The sequence below is a fragment of the Arvicanthis niloticus genome, chromosome 3, assembly GCF_011762505.2.
Source record: "Arvicanthis niloticus isolate mArvNil1 chromosome 3, mArvNil1.pat.X, whole genome shotgun sequence".
NCBI lineage: Eukaryota > Metazoa > Chordata > Mammalia > Rodentia > Muridae > Arvicanthis > Arvicanthis niloticus.
In genome coordinates this window covers 5,251,382-5,277,689 of record NC_047660.1, presented here as the reverse complement: position 1 = coordinate 5,277,689, position 26,308 = coordinate 5,251,382, and the positions used below count along the sequence as shown (strand labels likewise).

General features: G+C 40.3%; 1 protein-coding gene across 1 annotated transcript in view; it reads right to left on the bottom strand.

The window, feature by feature from the left end:
• Positions 1-26,308, bottom strand: part of Uggt2 (UDP-glucose glycoprotein glucosyltransferase 2) — a 126,784-nt gene that overhangs the window by 37,731 nt on the left and 62,745 nt on the right. The window contains exons 23-30 of the mRNA XM_034499066.2: positions 22,398-22,522; positions 21,579-21,674; positions 19,779-19,881; positions 16,576-16,655; positions 11,797-11,986; positions 4,144-4,302; positions 3,484-3,569; positions 287-371 (exon numbers count right to left, since the gene is read on the bottom strand). Of these exons, the coding sequence (XP_034354957.1) occupies positions 287-371; positions 3,484-3,569; positions 4,144-4,302; positions 11,797-11,986; positions 16,576-16,655; positions 19,779-19,881; positions 21,579-21,674; positions 22,398-22,522 (924 nt within the window). The remainder of the gene's footprint in view (positions 1-286; positions 372-3,483; positions 3,570-4,143; positions 4,303-11,796; positions 11,987-16,575; positions 16,656-19,778; positions 19,882-21,578; positions 21,675-22,397; positions 22,523-26,308) is intronic.

Here is a 26,308-nt window from a genome sequence, read left to right as displayed (position 1 = left end):
ATATTATCTTTTTTTTCAGAACCAACTTTCACCCTTTGTCCCTGGCTCACTCCCAGAAGCTGGTGAGCAGCCCTGTCTGGTTGTAGAGATAGTAAATATCTAAGATAACAAAATCCAAAAAACAAAATCCCATCCCTTTGTCTTCAAGCTCCCCTTTCACAGCCTTAAAGTTTCCTTCTTCTTACTGAGTTACAATGCAAGAATTCAGGGAACAAATTTTTAGTTGATATAAAACCCAAAGGAAAAACGGTGCTCATTAAAGCGTATAAAAGCTCCAGCCTCACACCTGCACCGTCACAATCTTGCTCTTGAAAGTATTTAACACAACAATGACATTGCCCACGTTGGTCTCAGAGTCCGCTCCTTCATGCCTAAAGCAGAAAACACAAATGTCCATAGCTTATTCAAGAGTATACTATATTATTCAATAAAAATATACTATATTTTGATTATATACTTTAATTATTCAAATATATACTATATTATTCAATAAAAAGAATATACTGTATTTTGATTATATAAAAATTCCTTTACAATAAAATTGTTTCATACATTCAATTTATATATGCCACACTATTAAAATTAGCTATTTAATTAAAGTTACATTAGTATAAATTAAGATTATCTGTCAAAGGCCAGCTCCAATACCACAAGGCAAACGCAGGAAGGCAGCCAGTGTGGGATTGGTGATCGGGGTTGGTATTACTAGCAGCTGACTGACAAGGTTCACTTCAGATAGCAACTGATGGGGGGATGAACGCTGCTGCCCATGGCAGCTAGTGATAGTGAGAAGAAAGAGGAGGTCACACACAAACACACACACCCACATGCACACGTACACACACACTCACACACTGAGTGGATGAAGCAAAGCAGACTCCCAACAACTTAATTTTTTCCTCTTAGCATTTTGATACCACCTAGGACAGTTTTTTATGTAAGAGGAAAATTACCTCATAGCCACAGGTTACAGAGTCTCTAAAAACAATCACCACAAAAACATATTCTTCAAAAATAGCTTAAAATCATTACACAAAAGGAAATTACAACAGGATTATTGATTATGTACTCTTCTTTTGAAACTCATACCTCAAACATCTTCCCACCGATCTTTCTTTTCACAAGTTCAACTTAACCCTAACGCAGTTACCAGTACCTCTTTTGTCACTGATAAACAGAGTTTAAGCCAAGTCTATAGTAGCAGTGTTTCCTGTTCTTAGCTGACAATGATTTGTATGTACAGAAACAGGTCATCATCTAGCTTACGTCTTATTTTTGAAGTCTTGATCAGCTAAACGGACTAATCATCTCTTCTCTGCTCTTATTCATACTAGAATTATTAACTCTTCATTCACCACCTTCCTCTTTATGGCAGATTCTCCTTGCTCCTATAATTACGAGCTTGCAGTACATACGAGAGCATGACTGCACCAGCTCTATGTGGTGCAGCTCTTGCCAGTCTATGAGGAAGGGACATACTCTATTCTCGATTCTAACTTTTAACTTTCCATCTATTACTCCTGTAACTTCCCAAAATTATTTAAACCAAATTAACTCCCTAAAACTGTTTAAATCAAATTAGGAATTCCATAAAATCATTAACTGATCTAAACAGCATTATTGCAAAGATGTTCATCTTCATGTTGATCTGTAATAAATTTGCCCAACAGAGCGGGCTATCACCCAGGAAGTAATCCCACCAGGGGTCCCTCATTGCCTATAGCCTGGTGGAAATGTGGTATATGAGAATCCAGCAGATACTGCAGGAATCTAAAAACATTTTTACCATAAGATTAAGTTATTTCTTTGAGATATATATATTTATATATCTCAAAGAAATAACTTAATTTTATAATTATGATATATATATCAAAGAAATAACTTAATTTTATAATTAATTTTATAATTAATATAATATAAAATTATATAAATTATATATATATATATATATATATAATCATCCTTGTTACAGCCCTCATCTCCCCCTCACCTCCAATAGCATCTTCTCCTCCCACCTGTCCTCTCCCAGAGTCACGAACTTAGGTTTTGTTGTGTGACACATTTAATTTAACCAGGGCATTTGTGAGACCCCTGGACTAGGAGTATCCACTGGCACCTAGCTATCTGTGCATACACACCTGAAGCAATAGCTCACTACGTCCCATCCATGAATCAGGAGAGGTAAGGTTACGTGAACTCCTCCACTCACAGGGAGGGGCTGACAGGCTGATTTTACATAGATTCAGTTGTTGAATGTTCATGACTGCAACAGCTCTATGTGGTGGTTTGAATGATACATGCCCCCCTAGACTCATGTATGGCAATACTTAGTCCCAGCTGGGAGTGCCGCTTGGGAGGGAGGTGTGCTAGAGGAAGAATGATACCAGGCAAAGTCTTTAGGAGATTAAGAGCCAGGCAGTGGTAGAGCACGCCTTTAATCCCAGCACTTGGGAGGCAGAGGCAGGTGAATTTCTGAGTTTGAGGCCAGCCTAATTTACAGAGTGAGTTCCAGGATAGCCAGGGCTACACAGAGAAACCCTGTCTTGAAAAACAAACAAACAAACAAAAAAACCCCAAAAACAAAAACAAAAAAAAAACAAAAAAAAAAAAAAAAAAAAAGATCTTAAGAGAGTTGTGCTTACTTACTTCTCAGTATACCAAATAAAGGATTTCTCAAGGTTATACTGTAAACAGTGGAGGAGGTGGCAGGATACAGGAACCCATCCTTCCTGTCATTGTCTATGTATTTGTTTTTATTTATTTCCTGCTACAGTTGTGTGTTAGTGTCTCACTAATGTGCAGGGACAGTAGCTAAAGTCTCATGGAATAGATAAGCCCTGAAAAGCCATTTTTCTGTTATCTTGTACACTGTAGGAATTTCAGGTCTCAGCTTAAACTTAAAATTCAAAGAATCTCAGGTTTCCGTTTAAACTCAAACATTAACTGCCCAGGACACATCCTGGGAGGAACACATTCCAAAGACTTACACACACCCCAGGGGAAGGGCCCAGGATAAGAGGTAATCAGGAACCTGGGCCCTTAAGGTAATGAACCTGGGCAAATGGAAGCCACTTAGCTAACACTCATTGTTATAAAGATAATGTGCAAATCTGAGTCACCTAGAGACCAAGCCTGGGAACTGAACAGCTGTTAAGGTCAGCCTTTGTGGTTATTGTTTAAGAGATAAAACTGCCCTCATATAAAAACTGCTCTCAGCTTTGGCTTGGGGTTCCTCTTGCCAGTGTGTGAGGGAACCTCAGTGTACTGGTTATCATTAAACCTCTTGTTATTGCATCAAATCTTCTGTCCGTGAGTGTTTCTGCGGGAGCGCGTCCCCCGGTTTTGGATCTTTGGGTCCAACATACACAACCAGATCTAATAGTTTTTAAGCAAAACAGTTTTAATTACCACTTTGATAATCTGATATGTAACACTAAACAGGTATTTACATATAAAGCTTTAAAAGTGGTTTGGATCACTCACCCAATTATTTCATAAATATCTTCTGATTTTCCTTCACGTAATTTTAGTATCCATGCACCTGGGTTTGCTTTTAATTGAAAATATCCCTTTGAAGATGAAAGGGGGGAAACTATTTATTTACATGAGTAAGAATATCCAATTATTCATTAAAGATTATAAACATTTGTTTATAATTTGCCAAGAAAATAATTTGTTAGGAATGGAAGAAGGAAATTCTGCAAATAAATTCCATGGAAGAAGATCTTACAAAATGCTATTAAAAACACATTCTAGAAGTATGGTTTTCCATGTTTTGAGACAGGACTTCATCATGCCCTGATTAAATTATTCCAGTTTTTACAAGTAATTGTCTTATTTAAAGTGTCAACATTAGGGACTGGAGAGATGCCCAGTGGTTAGTAACAGTTGCTGTAGACTGCATTCTCGGTCCCAGCATGCATTTGGGCAGCTCACAACCATCTAGACCCCCCTCCAGGGGTTTGACGCCATCTTCTCTATGGGCACCTGCATATACATGGCAGATGTTTATACAGACACATCACAGAAACAAAGTGAAATTAATCTTAAGAGTAGAAAGGAGTTTATCTTCACTAACAGGAAAAGTTAAAGACATTTCCTCCCAAAGTTAAGTAGCATTAATTCCATATTTAGAACACTTACGAGATTGGCCATCACGATTGTGTCAACTACAGCAGGCTTGCTCCTTGTGCCCAGCGTGAACTGCAGACCCTGTGGGGGCTGCTCTGTGGTCATGTCGAAGCAGTGTCCTTCCAGTAGCAGGTGTTCCAGCTCGTACTCCGCGGTGACGCTCCTCTCAGTCTGGGGGAAACACATTATGGGTTGGGTGTTAGGAATCCTAAGAATATAACTCTTGTAATGAACAAAAGAGATGATTCTTAAGTAAAATAATATTCTTTGGTTTATAACTTCAAGTCTTTCTTTAACACGAGTGAACTGATCCAACTACTAATTTTTTCAAGATAATTTCAAAAATTATCATGATTAATTTTTTTATTTCCACATGAGGTCTTTCTTAATTTCATGATGTATGTACAATAACAGCAAGCGGGAAGGCAGTGAGCCTGGAAGGGGGACCATACTAGCAGTTTTCAAAGCTCTCTTCAAGTCAGGCCCACGTGGGACAGTTATAAAGAACAGTTTCAGTCTGCAATTTTTCTGTAGCATTCACCCCAAACTGGGAAAGTAAGCCAAGTTATCACCTATTGGCTTTCTTGTAATTAAAAAAAATCAATTATAAGTAAATGTCATGTTTTTTTTTTTTTTTTTTTTTTTAAATTAACCTTTCCATAGCAGAACAAAGCAGAAAGAAGAGAAAGCACCTATGGACCAAACATTCATTTAAACATGAACACATTTGAAATTTCTATGGGTTTATCCAAGCAAATATGCATAGCTTATGTTTTGATTAAACATGGTTTTCTCAGGATCAATGTCTCCAAGAATGTTTTGAGATTGGGCCTCACGGGCTATGATTTATTCTCTCTCCTCCTGTTGTGGCCCGAGCTGCCCCACATTTGGGGACCAGAATGTCGAGGACCGCTCTATCAATGTTGGAACCCGCACTGCCAAAAGCCTTGGGGGCTAAATTGTTAGAGCCCGTACTGCCCCAAGCTGCTGCAGTCCGCGGGTCGGGGTTCAGCAAGAGACAGAGAGAGGACGGATGCAAAGAATGAAGACCAGACAGAGTGTGATTCAATCCCGTTTATTCTTCAGTCTCTCCTCTTCTCTCCAAGTCCCTAGTTCCTAGTACTAAGTCTCAAGTTCTGGGCTTTGGCACCAAATCTCAAGTCCTAATCCTAGTTCTAAGTTGCTAGTCTCTTTTCCAGTTCCAAGTTACCTGCCTCAAGTCTCAAGTCTCAAGTCCTCTTCCAAGTACAAGTGTCTAATCCAAGTTGCCTGTCTCGAGTCTCAAGTGCCTACTAATTTCTTCTGTCTGCCTCTTTAAGTCTCACACACCCAAGGGAAAATCCTGGGTATCTAAAACAAGATGTTATCAGAGTGTGCTCAGCTGTTGTAGGCTGTTGTAATCAAGTCTCTTGTCAGGGTATATGGCTCAAGATGGCTGCCAGGATGATAGCCACCTTCTGTCAGCTCCCCACATCCTCCTCCACCCACCCCCTCTGAAGAGACTATGGTCCTCTCTCACTGACTAAGCTATGGTGAGACTATGGTCCTGTCTCACTGACTAAGCTATGGTGAGACTATGGTCCTCTCTCACTGACTAGGCTATGGTGAGACTATGGTCCTGTCTCACTGACTAGGCTATGGTGAGACTACAGTCCTCTCTCACTGACTAAGCTATGGTGAGACTATGGTCCTCTCTCACTGACTAAGCTATGGTGAGACTATGGTCCTGTCTCACTGACTAGGCTATGGTGAGACTATGGTCCTCTCTCACTGACTAAGCTATGGTGAGACTATGGTCCTGTCTCACTGACTAAGCTATGGTGAGACTATGGTCCTCTCTCACTGACTAGGCTATGGTGAGACTATGGTCCTCTCTCACTGACTAGGCTATGGTGAGACTATGGTCCTCTCTCACTGACTAAGCTACGGTGAGACTATGGTCCTCTCTCACTGACTAAGCTATGGTGAGACTATGGTCCTCTCTCACTGACTAAGCTATGGTGAGACTATGGTCCTCTCTCACTGACTAGGCTATGGTGAGACTATGGTCCTCTCTCACTGACTAAGCTATGGTGAGACTATGGTCCTCTCTCACTGACTAGGCTATGGTGAGACTATGGTCCTCTCTCACTGACTAAGCTATGGTGAGACTATGGTCCTGTCTCACTGACTAAGCTATGGTGAGACTATGGTCCTCTCTCACTGACTAAGCTATGGTGAGACTATGGTCCTCTCTCACTGACTAAGCTATGGAATTCTACTGGCTTTAAACTCATTGTCTTTCTGTTCTGACCCCCAGGCAGCTGGGACAATTAGGTATATACCATTGTGTCTGCCATTCATAATGTATTTTTTAATGGCTTGCACATTTCAACACCTTGTAAATTTTCTTCTTTGTAAATATTGTATTTTAGAGATAAACCTTTGTCTCTCCCTCACATGTACAACATGATCAAATATGAACAGAAACAAAATGGTATGTGATTTTTAGAGTTTGGAAATTTTGGTAAACGAAGTAAAGAGGGTACATGATGTTAATGTTTGGAATATTTCACAATAGGGAGAGTTCAATGCTACTGTAACATGATAAGAAATACTTCAGAACCTTTGGAAACACTCCAAGCTGTACAGCTACTGTTCTTTCTCAGATGTGACAAGAATGCTGTGTGATATATAATTGTGTATTTTTTTAAACGAAAACTCTTTGCAGATAGAATATGGTTAATCAACTTCAAGGTTCTGAATTATTTGTTAATTTCTGCTATTCTAGTGATGAACTTCATATACTAAGTATATGCAAAACCCTTAAAGCAACTTTTTTAAAATGAAAAAAATTCAGAGGAAGGAACTTAGTTAAAAGAAGATGTGATTTTTGTTCTTACAAGCACAATTTTATGGTAACAGTTCTAAAGAAAGAAATGTTTACACAAAAGTACTATAGTTGCTTCTGAATCTCTTGCTATGTAGCTCAGGTTGGCCAGGAGCTTAAAGCAATCCTCCTGCCAGTCTTCAAGATTACAAGTATGCCCAAGTTTAGCCCATTTTCTGTACTTCTGCCCTTTACCTATTCTGCTGTGTACTCCAGGACACGGCTCAACACATTATTTGAAAATATTCTGGGATAGTTACTGATACTTTAAATGTTATATTACACAATGGAAACAGCAGAGTCAGGAGTCAGGAAGGGTAGCATCAGTCCTAGATGGAAGACTCTAAGATGGCAGAGTCTAAGACGGCAGAGTGTAAAGGACTTTCTGCTATTCCCTGCATCTATGACGAATGAGGATCCTGTTTTCTAGCTGCGGAGTCACAGCTATTGCTCGTCCAATATTTTGAAAAGACCATGAGCTGTGCTACTCCCTGCTGACGCATTCGTTCAGCTCCCCTGCACTTGGTGTCTAAGAACGACAAGATTGTCCCCGTCAGGCAGCACTTTCTTTGTCAGCTAGTCATTTTCCCACTGCCAACTTTTCACAGCTTTGGTTTGGATCTTCAAAGTTATATTAATAATACACACTGTTCATTGTTGATTCTATTTATGAGACTCCAATAGACCCCTTTAAGAGATCTCACTGATCATGAAGATAAAAGGGACTTTCCTTTTCCAAATTTCTTTTCTAAACCATTCTTCAAACATTTTATTATTTTATATCTTCCTATTCTGTACTTGTAGTAAAGGCTGATTTCTTATGATGAACACGTGCAGGTCTAGCCTCCTTCCTTTTGCAGAGCAGTTCATGATGAAGGCTCAGGGATCAGTTAGAGTGAAATCCCACAAATCTACGTGAGTGGATCAATAGAAATTTCACTGGAAGGAAAAGTGATTAGGCAAAAGGTGCACAGGAAGACAGTCTGAAGCAAATTCCCACAGGTGAGCATGTGCGCCTTCTTACTGCAGGTACAGGGTCGTGCCTTTCTCTATAAGGAAGATGACAAATACAGAATCGAGGAATAGTTTTGAAGGAAGACAATAAGGAGTATTTTCTCCACAATTTCAGTCAGTCTCTTTTAGAGTGCTCTATATTTGTTACTTTGTTCCTGAAAACTTTCTTACTTCAACATCTGGAAAGATCCAGTATATCTTAACATATTATTCTGCCAGTTAAAACAACAGCTTAATCCAAAGAAAGTATCAGAAAGCTTGCACATACTTCAAGATCAGATACCTTAAAGGCCAACAAGAGATAGGGAGAAAAAGCACAGGGGAGAGGGAAGAAAAGAAGAAAATGGCCCAAGAGGCAAGAGCTGCACAGCGGCTGCACAGTGGAGGGAAGGGCAGAAAGCAAAGCCGGGAAGACAGACTCAAAGCACGCTCAACATGGGAGGCATCACTAAGCAGATCTGCATTTCAACTAGACAGGACTCTTGGGTCTGCATCCTACAGTTCTGTGAAACTCTTCTTGACACTCAATCAAAATCGTGCTAAGAAGCCATTTAAAAAAGATCCCTGTACCAACAATTTGTTTCTTGCAAGAATCATACTTGTACTAGATACACACAATGCTATGGTGAAAGGATGGAATCAAACCTTTCAAGCAAATAAAATATTCAGAAACACACACACACACACACAAGTACACGCACACACACACCCACTCTAAAGAATTAAAGAAGACCACTTCATGATGGTTAGGGAACAAAACATCAAAAGAATACTGCAATTCTTAAAATGTATGAGCTGAGTGTTTGTGTCCACAATTTAATGAACAAACAGTAAGTGTCGACCCAGAGTGACCCACACAGTGCTGATGACTTCAGTATCACACTCAGACAGCAGGCAAGTCATCCAGATGAAAGATGGACAAACATCAGCACTGAACAGAGCGCTGTCCGATAGTCCACAGACACTGTAGGACATTCTACCCATAAGCATTCTGTTCAGAAGCCCAGAAAATATTCTCTGAAACATATCACATTTAGGACACAAAGTGAGTCTCAACAAATACAAGCAAACTGACATAATTTCTCATGTTAAACCTGACAACAATGCAGTGAAACAACACATCAACAGGATAAAACTGTAGAAAACACACAGCCCCACGGGGACCGAGACGTACACTGCTGAATGGTGGGTGGTCGCCAAAGAAATCATGAGAGGAGTTAAAAATTCTTACAACTGAGCACAGGGTCCCCAATGGAGGAGTTAGAGAAAGGACTGAAGGAGCTTAAGGGTTTTTGCAATCCCATAGAAAGAACAATATCAACCAACTAGACCCCTTAGAGCTCCCAGGGACTAAACCACCAACCAAAGAGTACACGTGGAGAGACTCATGGCTCCAGCTGCATATGTAGCAGAAGATGGCCTTGTCAGGCATCAATGGGAGGAGAGACCCTTGGTCCTGTGAAGGCTCCATGCCCCAGTGTAGGCGAATTGAAGACAGGAAGGCAGGAGTGGGTGAGTGGGTGGGGTAACACTGGCATGGAAGGGGGATGGGGTAGGGGGCTTGGGGGGGGGGAACTGGGAAAACGGATAACATTTGAAATGTAAATAAAGAAAATATCCAATAAAATAAAAATTAAAAACATATTCTTACAACTGAATGAAAATGAACTTAGGTGATACAGAAAAAGCAGTTTAATGAGGAAAGAAAGCTCATAACAATACATGCCTATATTTAAAAAAAGAGAAATATCAAGTAAATTAATGAGGAGTCGTAAGCCTTAGGAGTCTCAGGAAAACAAAAAAATAAGACAACCCTAATTAGTAGGTGGGAAGAAAAAAAATAAGAATCAAGTTAGAAATGAATGAATTTGAGATGGAAAAAACAACAGAATAAATAAAACAGTTCATTCTTAAAAAGGAAGAGGATGACACACCATTAGTGTAACCAACCAAAAGAGAGAAAGACGCAAATTAGAAATGAAAACAAGGACTGAGCAGATCCCGGGTGGCAGCTCTGACCCCAATCTCACAAAACCCAGAGGAAGCAGGGCTCCCAGGAGCTCTAACCCAGGCAGTATCTTAAGTAAGGAGGCAGCAACATCCGCCCCAAACAGGGAGTAACTGGGACCCACTAGGACCCAGGAATTCACTCCTGGCCTGGAGCACTGGTTCCTTCTGGTCTGGGCCCGAGCACTGAGCAGATCTTGGGCCCCAGCTCTAACTCCAGTAGTAACACCCACCCCACACAGTTCTGATACAATGAAGATAATAGGAAAGACAGGCTCCAGTCAGAGACAGGGCAGGTAGCACTAAGGAGATCCAGATGTCGAAAGGCAAGTGCAAGAACATAAGCATCAGCAACCCAGGGTACTCGGCATCATCAGAATGTAGTTCTCTCACACTAGAGAGCAATGCATTAAGCAAGTAAGTGATTTTATAATGCATATTTAAAACCTAAAAGGACTTTATATTTCTGTTCTATCCACATATGAGTGGATGCCCATGCAGTGGAAGAAGAGAACTGACTCTCACGTGTTGTCCTCTGGCCTCTATACATGTACTGTGGTATATATGCTCACACACATTCAAAAAACACTCATAATGTAAAACTGAAAGAACCAAACAAGCACACCCATCTTAATAGTATGCAGATTTGCCTTCATCTTTAGTAAATGGTAAAATTATGTATATATTAAAGAATTGTTTAAAAATAAAGTTATGATTTATTAATAGTAAATACTGGATTTGGATACCTATTTTATAGCACATGGTTCCAGGCTCATGTAAAATTTCCTTAGGAGTAAATGGGTCATGAGTGTTAAAGTTTAAGAAGTCTTGGCAATGAGAACCCAGAATTAACCCAACATGGCTTTTGATATGATTTTGACAAAGATTACCAAATATCTACTCTAGAAAAGACAGTGGCCTCTTCAACAAATGGTCACAAGAGAATTCGGTCTTTTCATGCAGAAGTTAAAGCTAGAGTTCTCTTTCTCATTCTGCACAAAATCAAATTAAAAAGGATCAAAGTCCTTACTATATGAGTCGATACTCTAAAATGGATATAAAAGTATGGACAGATGGTATCTGCCAAACAGGCACTCCAGATCCAGACCCCATAGCCAAGGACTTCCTCTCCAGATCTGACCACTCCAGATCCAGACCCCATAGCCGAGGACTTCCTCTCCAGATCTGACCACTCCAGGTCCAGACCCCATGGCTGAGGACTTCCTCTCCAGATCTGACCACTCCAGGTCCAGACCCCATGGCTGAGGACTTCCTCTCCAGATCTGACCACTCCAGGTCCAGACCCCATGGCTGAGGACTTCCTCTCCAGATCTGACCACTCCAGGTCCAGACCCCATGGCTGAGGACTTCCTCTCCAGATCTGACCACTCCAGGTCCAGACCCCATGGCTGAGGACTTCCTCTCCAGATCTGACCACTCCAGGTCCAGACCCCACGGCTGAGGACTTCCTCTCCAGATCTGACAAACGGGATTAACTGACATTTGAAAAGCTGCCCAGCAAAGGAAGCAATTGAGTAAAAGACAGAATCATTGCTAACTATACAGTTTACAGAGAACTAAGAACTAGACTAAAGAATTGGACAAACCCTAAGTACTGAAATATGCACATCAGTAAATGGGCCGATGAAAGCAGTGTGCAGTACTTGAGTGATCAGTACACATGACCAGTAAACACAAAGGCTGTCCATCCTAGCTCACTGCAGATAAAGGGCTGTTCTACTTTCCTTCTCACATTACCTCCCACAATAACTTACATCTTTTAAGTTAATATTATCAAGGTCACAGTTGCTGTGTACTGTTTCAACCAGCCATCCTTCTGGGGTGATCATGTTGAGAGTCAGAAGGTGTGATTCTGGGATATCCAGGAACTTGGCCACTGGTCCATGTGAAGGACTATTTTTAGTCCCTAATGTCAGCTCTGGTTCCAGAACAAAACGGTAAAAGCTGTTAATAAAACACAAAAAAATACTGTGACTAAAATTAAAATAATAATTTATTCCTCAAATATTTTAAAACTGCCAATGGCTTAATAAACATAACTATAAAATCTTAAACCAAAAGTTAAATATACAACCGTATGCTATAAGAGTTAAGAGATTACTTTATATGGTTATATAGTGTATTATATATTTTATTCTTTAATGAAATAATTAACATTTCTTTAAAATCCACTTGAGTTAGACCATCTGTGCTCAGGTCTGTGCCCTTCGCATCTGTTCACAGTGCAGCTTGGCTGCTTCATGAGCTTCTCCCACTAAAGAGGAACAATGAGAGCCAGGAAGTGAGTCCAAGTCGAATGGACATTCTGATACCAACTTTAAAGTTCAACTAAAACCAAACAAATGGGACAAAGTTAAATGCACCTGCTAAGTACATCACAGACATAACTGCACTTTTACTGTATGCTAGTCTCATCTGTCAATATAATCATACTAAAGGTTAATCATTTGTTAACAAGAGCATGAGCCAATATCAAGAACATAAAAATGATGTTTTCAATTCTATAATATACTTTTACAATCGTGTTAATAAGCTCAGCTCATATTGCACAGTCTACACTCTCACCATCCAACTGCTCTTTGTACTCTGAACTGAGAGTAAACTTGTGTCAGCCCTGTGGCAGCTCTCGAGGCTCAATGAAGGAAAAGAGAGAGGCTCTGCAGCTCAAGCTGTTGTGATGCTCGGGGATAAGGACTGCGGTGCCCTCTAGTGGTTGGCTGAAAAGAACCCCAGTTCCCTGCCACTGTGTGTATGTCTAGTGCACTTTATCTGAGACCCTGACAAGAACCAGAGAGAGAAACCCAGCAAGGGACAACCAAGCGTGCCTAACTTAAATTGCAGACATCATTCATTAATCTGGCCACAGCTGACTAGGCCCAACCCTTACTCCCAGAGAATTTATACAGTATGGTGATGAGACTCACTGGAGAAGACTTACAAGAACCCATGTACAAAACAAAGCAAAGAAGGTATAATAAGACATGAGAGACCGGTCATGAGGGAAATGCACAAAACAAGCACCCAGCATGCCAAACACAGTATAAACACTAAGGAAGAGTTTTTCTAGAAATGTTGGAAATAGAACAGTCTTTAGGATTTAGTAAAAATGATTTCAATGACAAAGAAAAATATTAAAGGCAAATGTGGTAAAACTGCAGTGAAGGAGAGCTGCTGCCGACGAGTCAAATGCTCTACCACTGAGCTATACCCCCTGTTACAGGGTATCTGAACCTGTTTCTAGCTCTAGTGTGGCTCAGCCCTTAGCATGCTCCTTTAATCCCTCTGGCTGGAATACAGACACATTCTCAGTATTCATCTTTAAACCCAAGCATTAAGATAAAGTTAGTTTGTAGAAGGAAGCACCCATGTTTCAAAGTGATGTCTAATTGGATGGCAGACAAAGTGACAAATCAGATTAAGATCTGACAAAACAGGATAACGTCCAATTCTCAGGAGAAGACAGAGGAAAAGGAGCTTGCTTAAGGGAGGGACAGACAGCACAGGAGGGTATAGCACAGGAGACAGCAGAGTCCATGGAGAGCAGTGCAGTGGAGTTGAGAGGACAGTAGAGCAGACAAGAGGGAGAAGGAGGTCGTTTCACCAGGGGAGTTTTATAGAGACACTGAAGAGAGAACAAGCTAGACACAGGCAAAGCCAGAACAAGCAAGAGAATGAGAAGAAGCCTGGAGATTAGAAAAGATTGCTAGAGTCAGTCAGAGGCCAAATAGAGCAATTCAGAGGCCAAGAGAAAAGCCAGATTGAGTAAGTCAGCTGGGAGAGGAGTCCGAACAGCTGAATTGAACCAGCCAACCAAAGATCAGAAAGAACGAGGAAGGGGTGAGCTTACTAAGTAGTAAATGCCAGAAGCAGAAAGTATTCTAGGTCCAGATTAGAGTGTATGGGTGCTACAAGCTTCTGTGACTAAGCCTAGGTTAGCAGACTATTATTACAGAACAAGTTGGCCTTGAACTCAGAGAAATCTGCCTACCTCTGCTCCCAAGTGCTGGGATTAAAGGTGTGCCACCACTGCCCAGCGAGGGAGCAATTAAAAAAGATTTACTTATACTTTATGTGTATGAACTGCAGCTACAGAGGACTGTTAGCTGTCATGTAGGTGCTGGGAACAGAATCCCAGTCCCCTGCAAGAGTAGTAACTACTTTTAAATGCTGAGCCATCTCTTCATCTCCTAAGATGGAATAACCTTAAACATTTTCAAACATTTACGTATACTCAGTGTACGTGTGTGTGCCTGTGCTTGTGCATGAACCTGACAATGCACACGTGGGAGTCAGAGGACACTCTGTGGGCTTCACTTCTCTCCATCATGTATGTGCTTGTGCCTGTGCATGAACCTGACAACGCACACGTGGGAGTCAGAGGACACTCTGTGTGCTTGTGCATGAACCTGACAACGCACACGTGGGAGTCAGAGGACACTCTGTGTGCCTGTGCATGAACCTGACAACGCACACGTGGGAGTCAGAGAACACTCTGTGTGCCTGTGCATGAACCTGACAACGCACACGTGGGAGTCAGAGGACACTCTGTGGGCTTGTGCATGAACCTGACAACGCACACGTGGGAGTCAGAGGACACTCTGTGTGCCTGTGCATGAACCTGACAACGCACACGTGGGAGTCAGAGGACACTCTGTGGGCTTGTGCATGAACCTGACAATGCACACGTGGGAGTCAGAGGACACTCTGTGGGCTTCACTTCTCTGTTTCCATCATGTGGGTTCCGAGGGTCAAAGTCTGGTCATAAGGCTTGGTAAGCACCTTTACCTCCTGAGGAGTTTTCCTCTCCCCGAAACTGAATAGTTTTAAATACGGAAGATGAAAGCTCAAAAAAGATAAAAAAAGAAAATAGTTAAAGACAAGAAACTGAATACTTGGAAAAGGAGGGATGGAAGGCAAAGAAGAAAGTGTAGGATTAAAATAGGGAGGAGGCATTTGTGTAAAAACTGAGGAGAATAAAACTTCTGCAATAAGCTAAGATGTATTTACTGAGTTGGGTTATTTTAACTTTACAAAGACAGGAGACAGGGCATGGAGTGAAGAGACTACTTAGTGAGTACTTTGCTTACCTCTGAGACAATGAGACCATATTTACTAAAACGGAAGGACTAAGAACAAACCTGTCAACGATCTGACTGATTATGCACAGGGTAAGATTAGGCTGAGCGAGCTGATTAAGACATGGTGCCTCCTGTATCTGCTCATCAACAGCTAGCACTTCACTATGCTCCTGCTACACAAGTCCTGCTCTTCCCCAATAGTCAGTATTAGTTATCTTTTATTTTAATTATTTTTATTTTAATTGCACACGCACACACACACAACACACTACAACACACACACACACACACACACACACACACGCCTGTGCACATGGTTTAGTACCCACAGAGGTCAAGAGAGAACATCAGATTCCCTGGAGCTAGGTTAATAGGCAATTGTAAATGGCTGAAAATGGTTGCTGGGTCTTCAATTCCGATTCTCTGCAGGGCAGCCAGCTCTCTGAATCACTGAGACACACAACCAGCCTGCAACAGTTTTCTTCTTCTGTTAACTGCATCCCAGGCTTTATAGATATATTGTGAAGGGAATGTCAAGTCTTGTGAATAAAATTCTGTACCCATGGGACAGACCTTTCAATTAGTGACCAATATTTAATAACTTTGATCAGATTTAGAAAGGTGTGTGATAAATTTGAAATACAAAGAGAAATGAACAACCTAAAACGTAAATGAGCTATAAAACTGGTGTCAGCCAAGGGCCAATGGATGAGTTCAAAATTCCCATTTTTATTTTCCACATTTTCTATTTTATTGCCTTCCAATCATTAAAAACCTCTTGTTTAAAATGATGGTTCAAGGTAAAGTGTATAATATACAAAATACAACATACTTAAAGCAATCTAGATATTAGCTGAATTATACCTTTTCTGTCAGGTGTACATGCATGTTCAGAGTTCAATAATTGTAACCAAGAGAAACACATCTATTAATACGCCTTATAAAGCTCTTTCAGTCCAGCAGGGCACACTGTCTTTCTGCCCCAAGGCACAAAAGGATATCAGACATTTCTGTTAGTAGAAATTTCTATTAAAAGAAATGATTACAATGACAGCCATTCTGAACCAAAGAGCAGAGTGTGTTTCTGTTGAGTAGCATGTCATTAAAAGTCACAGCCTTGCCACATGTCACTGACAGACTCTAAACTACTTTCCCAAATAGTGACTATGGAGATGAGCAAAAGGACACACTAGAGTGTGGGTCTGGAAAGCTGTAGACAATACAGTTAACCTGGAAACCGTTAACCTCACTGTATGTCCCTGGAAACACCTCCCAGTAAATACTTTTTTATCAAATTTGTAAAAATGCCTGTAAACAAAGTTTCATACAACTTCTGCAATAAGCTAAGACACTTTTCCTGAGTTGGGCTTAGTTTGTAGCCATTAAGTGAGGTGAAGAGCTTGTCCCCAGCCAGTTCTCTCCTTCATGCATCTGCAGGTGTCTCCATGCACTCACCTGTCTAACGGGGCTTCTGAAAGCTTACCCCTGCAGTTCATGAACAGGGTCATCCTCGTGTTTACAATCTTCCCAAGCACCTATGAAAATGCCCATATTGATGTTTAAGTGACACAACAGCTAACAGCTACTGAGCATACATTATGCCCCATGCATTTCTCCAGCCATCTGCATTCATTGTCACATGTAACCCTCAAACATCCTCCCTGCCCAAGGCCACAGGAAGTTACACAAGAGGTTGACATTCAAGCAACTCTAAGTTGCTAGTCTTTTGCTTAAAATAACTTCCTTTCAGAGGTTTTGAATTTCCCTAGCATTGAAGGAAAAGTAATATACGTACTAGAACCTGGTTTGCAGGCACAGAGTGGTGGCCTCACAGCGCTGCCTAGCATACTCTGATCTTTTCAGAATTTCACTGAGTCATAAGAGATGTAGGATGTTCTAGGCTATACATGGATGACCTACTCATTCTTTTGTCTTAATTATCATTAAATCAGTAAGAAGAGGGGGAAAATGAATTTTGTTCTCTCTCATCTTTACACAGGGAACAAACCACAGACGAGTCAAAAGCTATTAATAAAAATATGAATAAAGGCAGAAACAGAAATGTACAGGTAACACAATGAACAGAGACTTAGTGAGGAATTACAACAGAGTGTACACTTAAGAGCTCTGAGGTTCAGTTCCCATTCTGTCACTCAGTTCGCTGCCACGGAGACCAGGGGATGACTTGTTTCCCCTTCCAAAGTTAGATCAGCATTGTATAGATGAGTCAGTCATTAACTACACAGAATGAGTGACAAGTGAAGCTAGAAACTACAACCAATATGCAAAACACTAGTCTATAAATAATTTATAAAGTAAAAATGAATTTTCTCAGAAATAAAGCATATTATTTTTATCAAAGAAATAGTGATGTGCAATTCCTCTCTCTTATCTCCATAATTTTATATTTATTATTTACAAGTTCTATCTTGACATAGGTCTTAAACATAAAATAACATTTTCTTCTGAATAATGATTCTTCATGCTATCAGGGAAGCTGTACACTAAAAATCAAAGATAATTTGAGTTCTATACTTGAAGAAACTCACACATCAAGGATTTACAAATGTTAAGAAAGAACAGTGAAACAGCCATGGGGTTAACTTTGCGCTGTTTATACTCTAAAGTGAAACAATATCAAAGTCTAAGCTCATCATCTACATTAATAAATGCATTCATAAAAAGTTTTTACACTTTATGAGAAAGCTACAACATGGAGTTCTGATAGAATATACAACAGTAAACCTTAACTTGATAATTAACAACATTCACTAAAGTACTTCCTACACTTTGGCCTATTTCCCAAAGGGAAGCCAACAGTCAGAGGGGTTTCCAATTCTGACAACATTTCTTTCTTTCTTTCTACAATTTTTTTTGGTATTATAACTGTATATCCCCTCCTTTACCTCTCTCCAAGTCCTCCTGTGTATCTCCCTCTACACATCTTGTTCTCTTTCAAATTCATGGCCTCATTTCCTTTAAGTTTTGTTATGCACACAAAAAATACATAGGTAATAACTAGAACCTGCTCAGTCCAAATGTCACTTGCATGCATGTGCTTTCAGGGCTGACCTCTTGCTACTAGATAAACAGTTGGTCTGCTCTTCCTCTTCCCCTCCTCTCAGCATTCCTTAGTTGGCTGCAATGGAGACATTTCTTGAACGTTCACCTTCCTTCCTATCTTCCTCCCTTTCCTCTGTCCTCCCTCCCTCCTTTCTTCCTTTTCTTCTTCTGTCATCTTCCCGCCATCTGTCTCAGACAGAATATGGCAATGCAGGCCAGCATAGCCATAAACTTATACTATTTGTGCCTGTCTTTGAGGGTTGGGATATAGACATAGGTCAAAACACTCGACTTCCCCTATATTTTCATCTTTATGAAAGGCTGTTAGGCATGGTTTCCAGCCTCTTACTATTTCCAATCACTTGTGGAACTTTGGTGATATGGCCCTGTTCTCTCCTTTATGCTAACAGTAATACACAGATCACCTCTGAACTGTGACAGTGATCTTAGGTTACGAGACAGTCTGCAGCAGCTTGAGTAGCTTATGCTTGACTGCTAGATGACAGAGTCTTAGGGTTTTACTGCTGTGAGCAGACACCATGACCAGGGCAACTCTTATAAGGACAACATCTAATTGGGGCTGGCTTACAGGTTCAGAGGTTCCGTATGTTATCATCGAGGCAAGAGCATGGCAGTATGCAGGCAGACATGGCTCTGGAGGAACTGAGAGTTCTACATCTTGTTCCAAAGGCAAACAAGAGAAGATTGGCTCTCAGGTGGTTAGGAGGAGGGTCTCACTGCCCACCCTCACACTGACACACTAATCCAACAAGGACACATTTCCTAATTGTGCCATTCCCTGGGCCAAGCATTTTCAAACCACCTCCCACAGTAACTTCATCGTGTTGAAGACCCTTACTACAGAAGCTGAATCTCTGGACACAATCTCTTGTGTTCCTCCCTCCCTGAGCTTGGTCAGCATTACTTACTGCACTTCAAGCTTCACCTAAATAAAAGTGAACATCAGCTTCTCTGAAAGGTATCACTCATCAACTTGGAAGACATTTCTTTGATTTGCTCAGGCTACCATAACAAAACACCACTAAGTGAGTGGCTTCAACTCCAGAAGTGTACTTTCTCGCAGGTCCAAGATTAAGTAAGGTCTATTTATTTGGCTTCTGCAAGAGCTCTCCTGTGGGTTTCTTGGTGAGAAGGCAGCTGTCATGCTATCATGCTTAAGGGCCTCCCTGCACGCTCAGGGATGAAGGGATGAAGAGTGGAAGACTGCACAGTTTCTCTCCTTACCCACACATGGTGTGACCAGGGTCCCTTCTGTATGGACTCATTCAACTTTGCCTTCTTAGGCACTGTTTCCAGTCACGCTCATAGGTCGAGCTTGGAACTCATCAAAGCACACTTTATGTGCCACAACATAAACTTGGTAGGGAACAGCACCTAGCCTAGTACTGCTGCAACACCTGTGCCCAGTTCTATTATTATATACTGAAATACATATATTTCATACACATATGTGTGTGTCTAAAATGTCAGATAATGTAAAGAACCAAGAAGAGCACCAGCACTTCATTACACTTAAAAACACATGGAAATTTAAGTTTCAAATGAAAGGTTTAGTTCAATTTATATTATCTTACCACCAGTAACTGTGCCATCTTCTGAGCTTCTCTTGTCAAAGGATCAACAATAGCAATGACATCAAAGAATGTATCATTCTCTGGAGGATTTATCTTTATAACACTAGAACAACAAAAGGTGAGAGAAACATAGTAGGATAAGTTTATACAAATACATTCATGATCGTGAGCTTAGCTATGTACAATTTTATGAGTTGTTTAGTTAAAAAATTCTCAGTATTTCACATAAGAAAACTGCAGATTTGAAATCTGACATGTTATAAAGTTATAATGAATTTGAGAAAAATAAGTATTTTATAAATACACAATTAAATATACTTTAAAGAATGAGAATACTAAGTAAAAATTCTGATAGTTTTTCATGAATTGCATTATATGAAAATGAAACCAGTATGTTTTGTGTTAGGTAAATATATCTCCTTAGATCTAAGAGTTAACTATTTAGTTCTTTTATCCCATTTGGCATTGTACGAAATCAATCCATAATAGAGGCCAATGAGAAACAGGCATACTCAAAGTCATCATCACTTCTTGGGATCTAGAGTCCTCTCTTCACCTCCTTCCCTCCTGGCCTTCCTGTCTATCTCCCATTAATCTAAATCATAAATAAGAAAGTGGTAGACTTAATTTAAAGGGAAATAGAGACAAAGAGGCCAGGGCGAGATCAGCAATAATCTGTGTGTTTGTAAAGTGTAGACTATGCAACATAATTACTGCTTTAACCATAGTCAAATAAAAGCATTTTTTTTTAGATGAAGGAAGACTGTTTAGTGTGACAGTAGAAAAAGACTTACGAAATCAAAGGCTACACATGAGCAGTTACAAGAATAGTCATCTTTGCTACAGAAAGGCTCTTTGCAGTGAGAAAATTGATGCTCAACAATGAAATATTTACTTTAAACATAATTACTGAGGGAAAGTTCATTTTACTTGAAGCTATGATTTATGTTATAATAAGAGTAGCAGAGTCAACAGGTCTTAGCTAATTTTGTCAGAAATTAAGGTTTAGGAGTTAGATGATCTGGTAACATGACTCTGCAACTGTTGCTGCTTAGTTCTCTTGCAAAGCCTCTACGAGCTCCGACCACACTGCAGCCCCTGTAGACACTGGCTGTCCAATGGCTACAAGAGGACGGGACTTGTTATAGCTTAACTCTTCATCTGTCTCCTGCTGCTTTAAGTTTCCCCCAGACAACTACTAATTCTTTCTATAAGGCTGTACTGTTTTAGTCCCAAGACATCATTTAACTACATGAACTGTGTGTGGTGCTACACAGTTATAAGCCCAGCGCTTAGAAAATGAGTATTTCACATACCAAAAATACGTAGTATTATTTATAATGATTGAAGATGCTTAAAGTTAATAATATTAAACATTAAATAACAATCATGCTAAGTATTACTTTAAACTTTATATTCTAAGTGTTTTTACTCACTAGGCTGTACAACTAGATTTGTGTAGTGTTTTATGTGTGTGTGTATGTGTGTACATGTGCTTTGTATGTGCATGTTTGTATGTGCATTCAGTGAGTTTGTGTATATGTGTGTGTTTGTATGTACACGTTAGTTATGTGGTACTAGGGATTAAATTCAGGGCCTCATGCATGAAAGACAGACACATCCTCTACCCCTGAGCTATGTCCTAGATACTCTTTCTCTTTATATTATTATTTTTTTACTGAACACAAAACTTAATTTTCATTATTCTATAAACATGGAAATAATTCATGGCAAGTGGAAAGAATGCCTAAAATAATTCAGTAGACAAAAAGGTGTTACCTGAGATTGTTACAGTGTTACCTGAGATTGTCTTTGAGTAATGGGACATCATAGCGAGGGGCGCGCACAGCCAATGAAGAAATAAGTGCATCTATTTTCATCACAAGGTCACTCATGCTGTACAAGCAGAGAACAATGTGTGAGACTTCCAGGATGAGGAAATTCCATACTTCATGTTACAGTTAACAACTGCAGAGAGGCTCCCTCTGCACACACAGCTAGAGCTCCTATCTTATGGAAGTGAATTATAATGGATAGACGTATAATCACATTTCTCTGGGGAAGGCAAAGCACTCAACAAAAGAAGCACCTACAGTGGGTATTCATAGCTGAAGCCAAGATATAAATACAACACACGAGACTTCTGCATACCACTGTCTTTACAAAAATGGCTCCTCTTGTGAGAGGAGGGGATGGAGCTAGGTGAACACAAAACAAAGAGAAAGAATGAGTTGAGGGAGGGACACAGTATCCCTAGTCAGGGATGCTGAGGGGGAGAATGGTTTATTTTCTGCTGTTTAATCACCTGTGATTGATCATTCATCTTCTCTCAGTCTTTTATTATTATGCATCTTTACTTTTCTATCAAAACATTTCTAACTTTAAAAGAAAATAGATAACTAGAAAATCATGGCTCAGGCCTTTAGTTCCAGCACCCAGGAGGCAGAGTCAGGGGGATCTCTAGAACAGCCAGGGCTATACAGAGAAACCCTGTCTAGAAAAACCAAAAAAGAAGGAAGAAAGGAAGAGAGGGAGACAGGGAAGAATGGAGGGAAGAATTGAGGGAGGGAGATCCACAAAACTTCTAAACCAATTCCTTTAATACTTTTAAATACTTACTGTTTTGAGTTCATTTCCATATTTTCAACAATGCCTGCAATTTTCTCTACTGAATTACTAAATGTTATCTTTTCAAGCAAGTGAAAATCTTCTTTGTAGAACTCCTCATTTAAAGGTCCTAAGAACTTAAAATGAAGATGGTGTTATTGTTAGATATGTTCTAGGAGACATTCAGGCCACTTTTCTTTTTTCCATGTTTACTCCGACACTACCATCAACTGTATCACCATGAGCATGTTCTGAGGGAGCTATGCCATGCAGCCACTGTTCTGAGGGAGCTATGCCACGCAGCCACTGTTCTGAGGGAGCTATGCCACGCAGCCACTGTTCTGAGGGAGCTATGCCACGCAGCCACTGTTCTGAGGGAGCTATGCCACGCAGCCACTGTTCTGAGGGAGCTATGCCACGCGGCCACTGTTCTGAGGGAGCTATGCCACGTGGCCACTGTTCTGAGGGAGCTATGCCACGTGGCCACTGTTCTGAGGGAGCTATGCCACGCGGCCACTGTTCTGAGGGAGCTATGCCACGCGGCCACTATTATGTCATGTGTGCCAAGTCCTGATCTAGACCATGGGGCTGACATTGTCTCACAGAGGAAACATTATATTTAACAACCATTAGACCACGGCAAGTAGAATACTGGTTTTTTATAGATTACAGAGACTGATTTCAGATAGTTCTTCACACATTTTCTTCAGCTGCTTCTGTAGTGAACACTGTTTAAAAGTCATGTAAGCACAGTACTGGCCTCTTTCAGAGGTGACATCAGAGGTCAAATAACGTTTCACTGTAAACATAAATTACAGGGTCTTAACACAGAAACAGGCACTGAAATACTACAGGCACTCATGTAAAGTTTTTTAACATTTAAGATTTGATATCAATTTAACTCTAAAAGTAGCTTCAATTTGTGGTTGTCTGCTTGTTGTAAATCCATGACTAGAAGGATGGCTATCTGTCTGACTAAACACACCAGAAAACTGGCTTGCTTCCACCTGTGTAACCGAGCACAGCACCAGGCAGCAGACAGAGCCCAAGTCTTCAGTGTCTATCCTTCTATGTAAATTTGGATGCATCTCCCAAGTACTATAATTTATAAGGTATAAGATCTGATAATATTCAAGGTAGGAAAAAAATCTTTAAGCTCTAAAATTAAGCAACAATAGGATAAAATCTGTTATTTAAGTCTTGATTGCAATAATTTTAGAAATGTGATCCTTTTTGCTTCTTTTTTTTTCATTTTTTAAACTTTTTTTTTTCTTTCGAGACAGGGTTCTCTGGGTTGCCTTGGTTGCACTAAAGGCATGTACTACCACCACCTGGTGAAATATGATTATTTTGAATTAATGTAGAATTCTATAATACAAAACATTAAAGTTTACTAAACTCTACTAGCACGTGTACTGACACTGAGTAGAAGCCCCTCTCTATGGGCTGGTTCCCACATTTCATCTACTACTGCATAAAAATCAAGTCCACACACGGGCCAGCCACTTCCACGCAGTTCTCAAATATTTCAAGAGAAAACACAAGTTAACATTTACTGAAAAGTTACCTTGTCTGGGCATTTCACATATTTTTATAAACAAACAAGGCCCATTTAACTACCTCAATAACAGACTATGGCAGGAGCCATGCAGCAGGAGGTGCTGCAGTCAGTACTGGGGCTTGACAGAGACAACCCACCTCACCGGCAGTCAGTATGAGTCTACCTCAGAGAGGCAAAGCCCTGAGGGTCCTGTCTCCTGACACCCTTGCAGCTGCTAGCCCTCACTGCACTTGTTGCTGCCTTGGTCACCCTGTTTTTTGCCTTGTATGAATATCCTCGAGGCCTTTCTAATTCTCCACTCTGTAATCCAATCACACACAATGCATAACACAGTGGTGACTTCCTAAAAAGCAATGCCACTCAGATTAATGATTTAGCCAAAATTTCTGAGAAATTAAAACTATGTATGTTTAAAAAATTAGGTCAAAGTGTTTTTTTTTTTTTTTTCATGAACAATGATTTAAATCAGGTCAGAGTGTTTTGACAGCAGCTTTGTAGCAGAAAACCTAGGGCACAACATAAAAATAAAAAGCACATTCTTAGTTACCTCGTGAACGACCTACTAAGGTCAGAGCAGGAGAACAAAGCCAGCCTGGTTGCAAAGGGCTCCTGAGTTTCACCTACAAGGAACAGCCTAACGACCAAAGATAATAACTGAGCTTCTGTGCCCACCGTAAAGTCTGTTTCCCTGGCTTTTCAGCTATGCATTTGCTGAGGAGGTGTGGCGTGCCTGGAGGACCTGGTGCTATGCAGCATGCCAACTGAACAGATTTTTTTTCTGTTATCTCAGCAAAAGTAAGAGCTCACTGACCTAAAGTTCTCTAGCTGACTATCCATTTATGTTGCTACAAAAACAATATAGGACTAGAGAGATTGCTAACTGTGCTAGATGAGTAAGAATTGTGTTAAGTTGGAATAACATGTCTATTTCCTTCCTTGTAACTGAAAACTGCTACCTGCCAGTACAAGAGAACCTGGCAGTTAAAAATATTTGGCATGCTCAAATTGTGTTAATCTATAACAGAGAAGCTGTGACTGTAGGATACACATACATAGTGGGGAGAAACCACAGGGCAAACTGAGTAATTAGGTATGGGATTTAGAATAACTTGTTTTTAAAAATATGAACCTTGTAATCCTTATGTGTAACTGAAACTCATGATTGAGAGGTGATTGTAATGTGATTTTTTTCCCTGCATGGAGGACTTCATTAAAGTATATAAGGACTAAGAGACAAATTCAAGTTGTTAGAGCCTTGCTTCATCCACCAAGTGTGTGTGAGTGTGTGCCTGCTTTCCATCAGGCACCACCACACACACCCTGGGATTGGTGAACACACCGCTGGAGCTGGCCTCCAACAAGACAACAGCCCATATTGTACAGACAGTGCAGCCAGGTCTCACCAGGTCTCTACACCTCGTGGAACAACTGAGTCTGAACGTAGGTCAGTGTGGCTTAGAAAAGGCGAGATATGATAAATATAAGAAGAACTATACTAACAGCATATATAAACATATAAACATGTAATTCTTTAGTATTTTGGCAATAAATCATGTGACCATTAGCTGGGCATAGTGGCACCCTTTTTAAACCCAGCATTTGGGAGGCAGAGGTGAGCAGGTGTCTGTAAGTCCAAAGCTAGAACGCCCTACACAACTCCAGGGGACACAGTGAAACCCTGTTTTAAATATTAAAATTCAAAACTTGCAGAAATATACAATCCTTACTGCAGTCACATTATTAGCCATGTAGAGACAGTTAAAACTTTAAATATGTTCCAACTTTAGGACAGCTTCTATGCTAAAATGCAGAAACTGTTTCACTATAAAACCGTAAAAATGCTAACACTCCGCTCCACAGACGATTACTCCGCTGTGTGAGCACTCTGAGAAGCTGTAATGAGGGCTGCACTGCTACGGTAGCATCGGCCATGCTGCACAGTTTAAAGCACATGTCTACTCAAACTGAACAATAATCAGAATCACATTTCTCATTAGCTGGCACAAATCAAATACTCTGACTTGATCAGTTTCTGTACTCAGCTGCTGCCAGCACAGCATCCCAGTCATAGCTGAGTTCTGTCACTGGCTCACCCCTCACAACTTGCTCTGCCTAGGGGACAGGATGCTCATATACTTGACAACTATTTTTTTAAAAGCTGTATTTCTTTCCATGGCACGGGAGTAAGGTTATCCCTTGACTTCTGCATTGCTCACTATCAAATTTGATCAATACTTATTTTAATAAGTAGTAATGTTTGTAATCAGTTTGTAAAATAGCACTATTCCTGATTATGATTCTTTAAAGAAAAGAAAAAAAGGTATAGGCCAATGAAGAGTTGAGGACACCAACAAAAACCCTT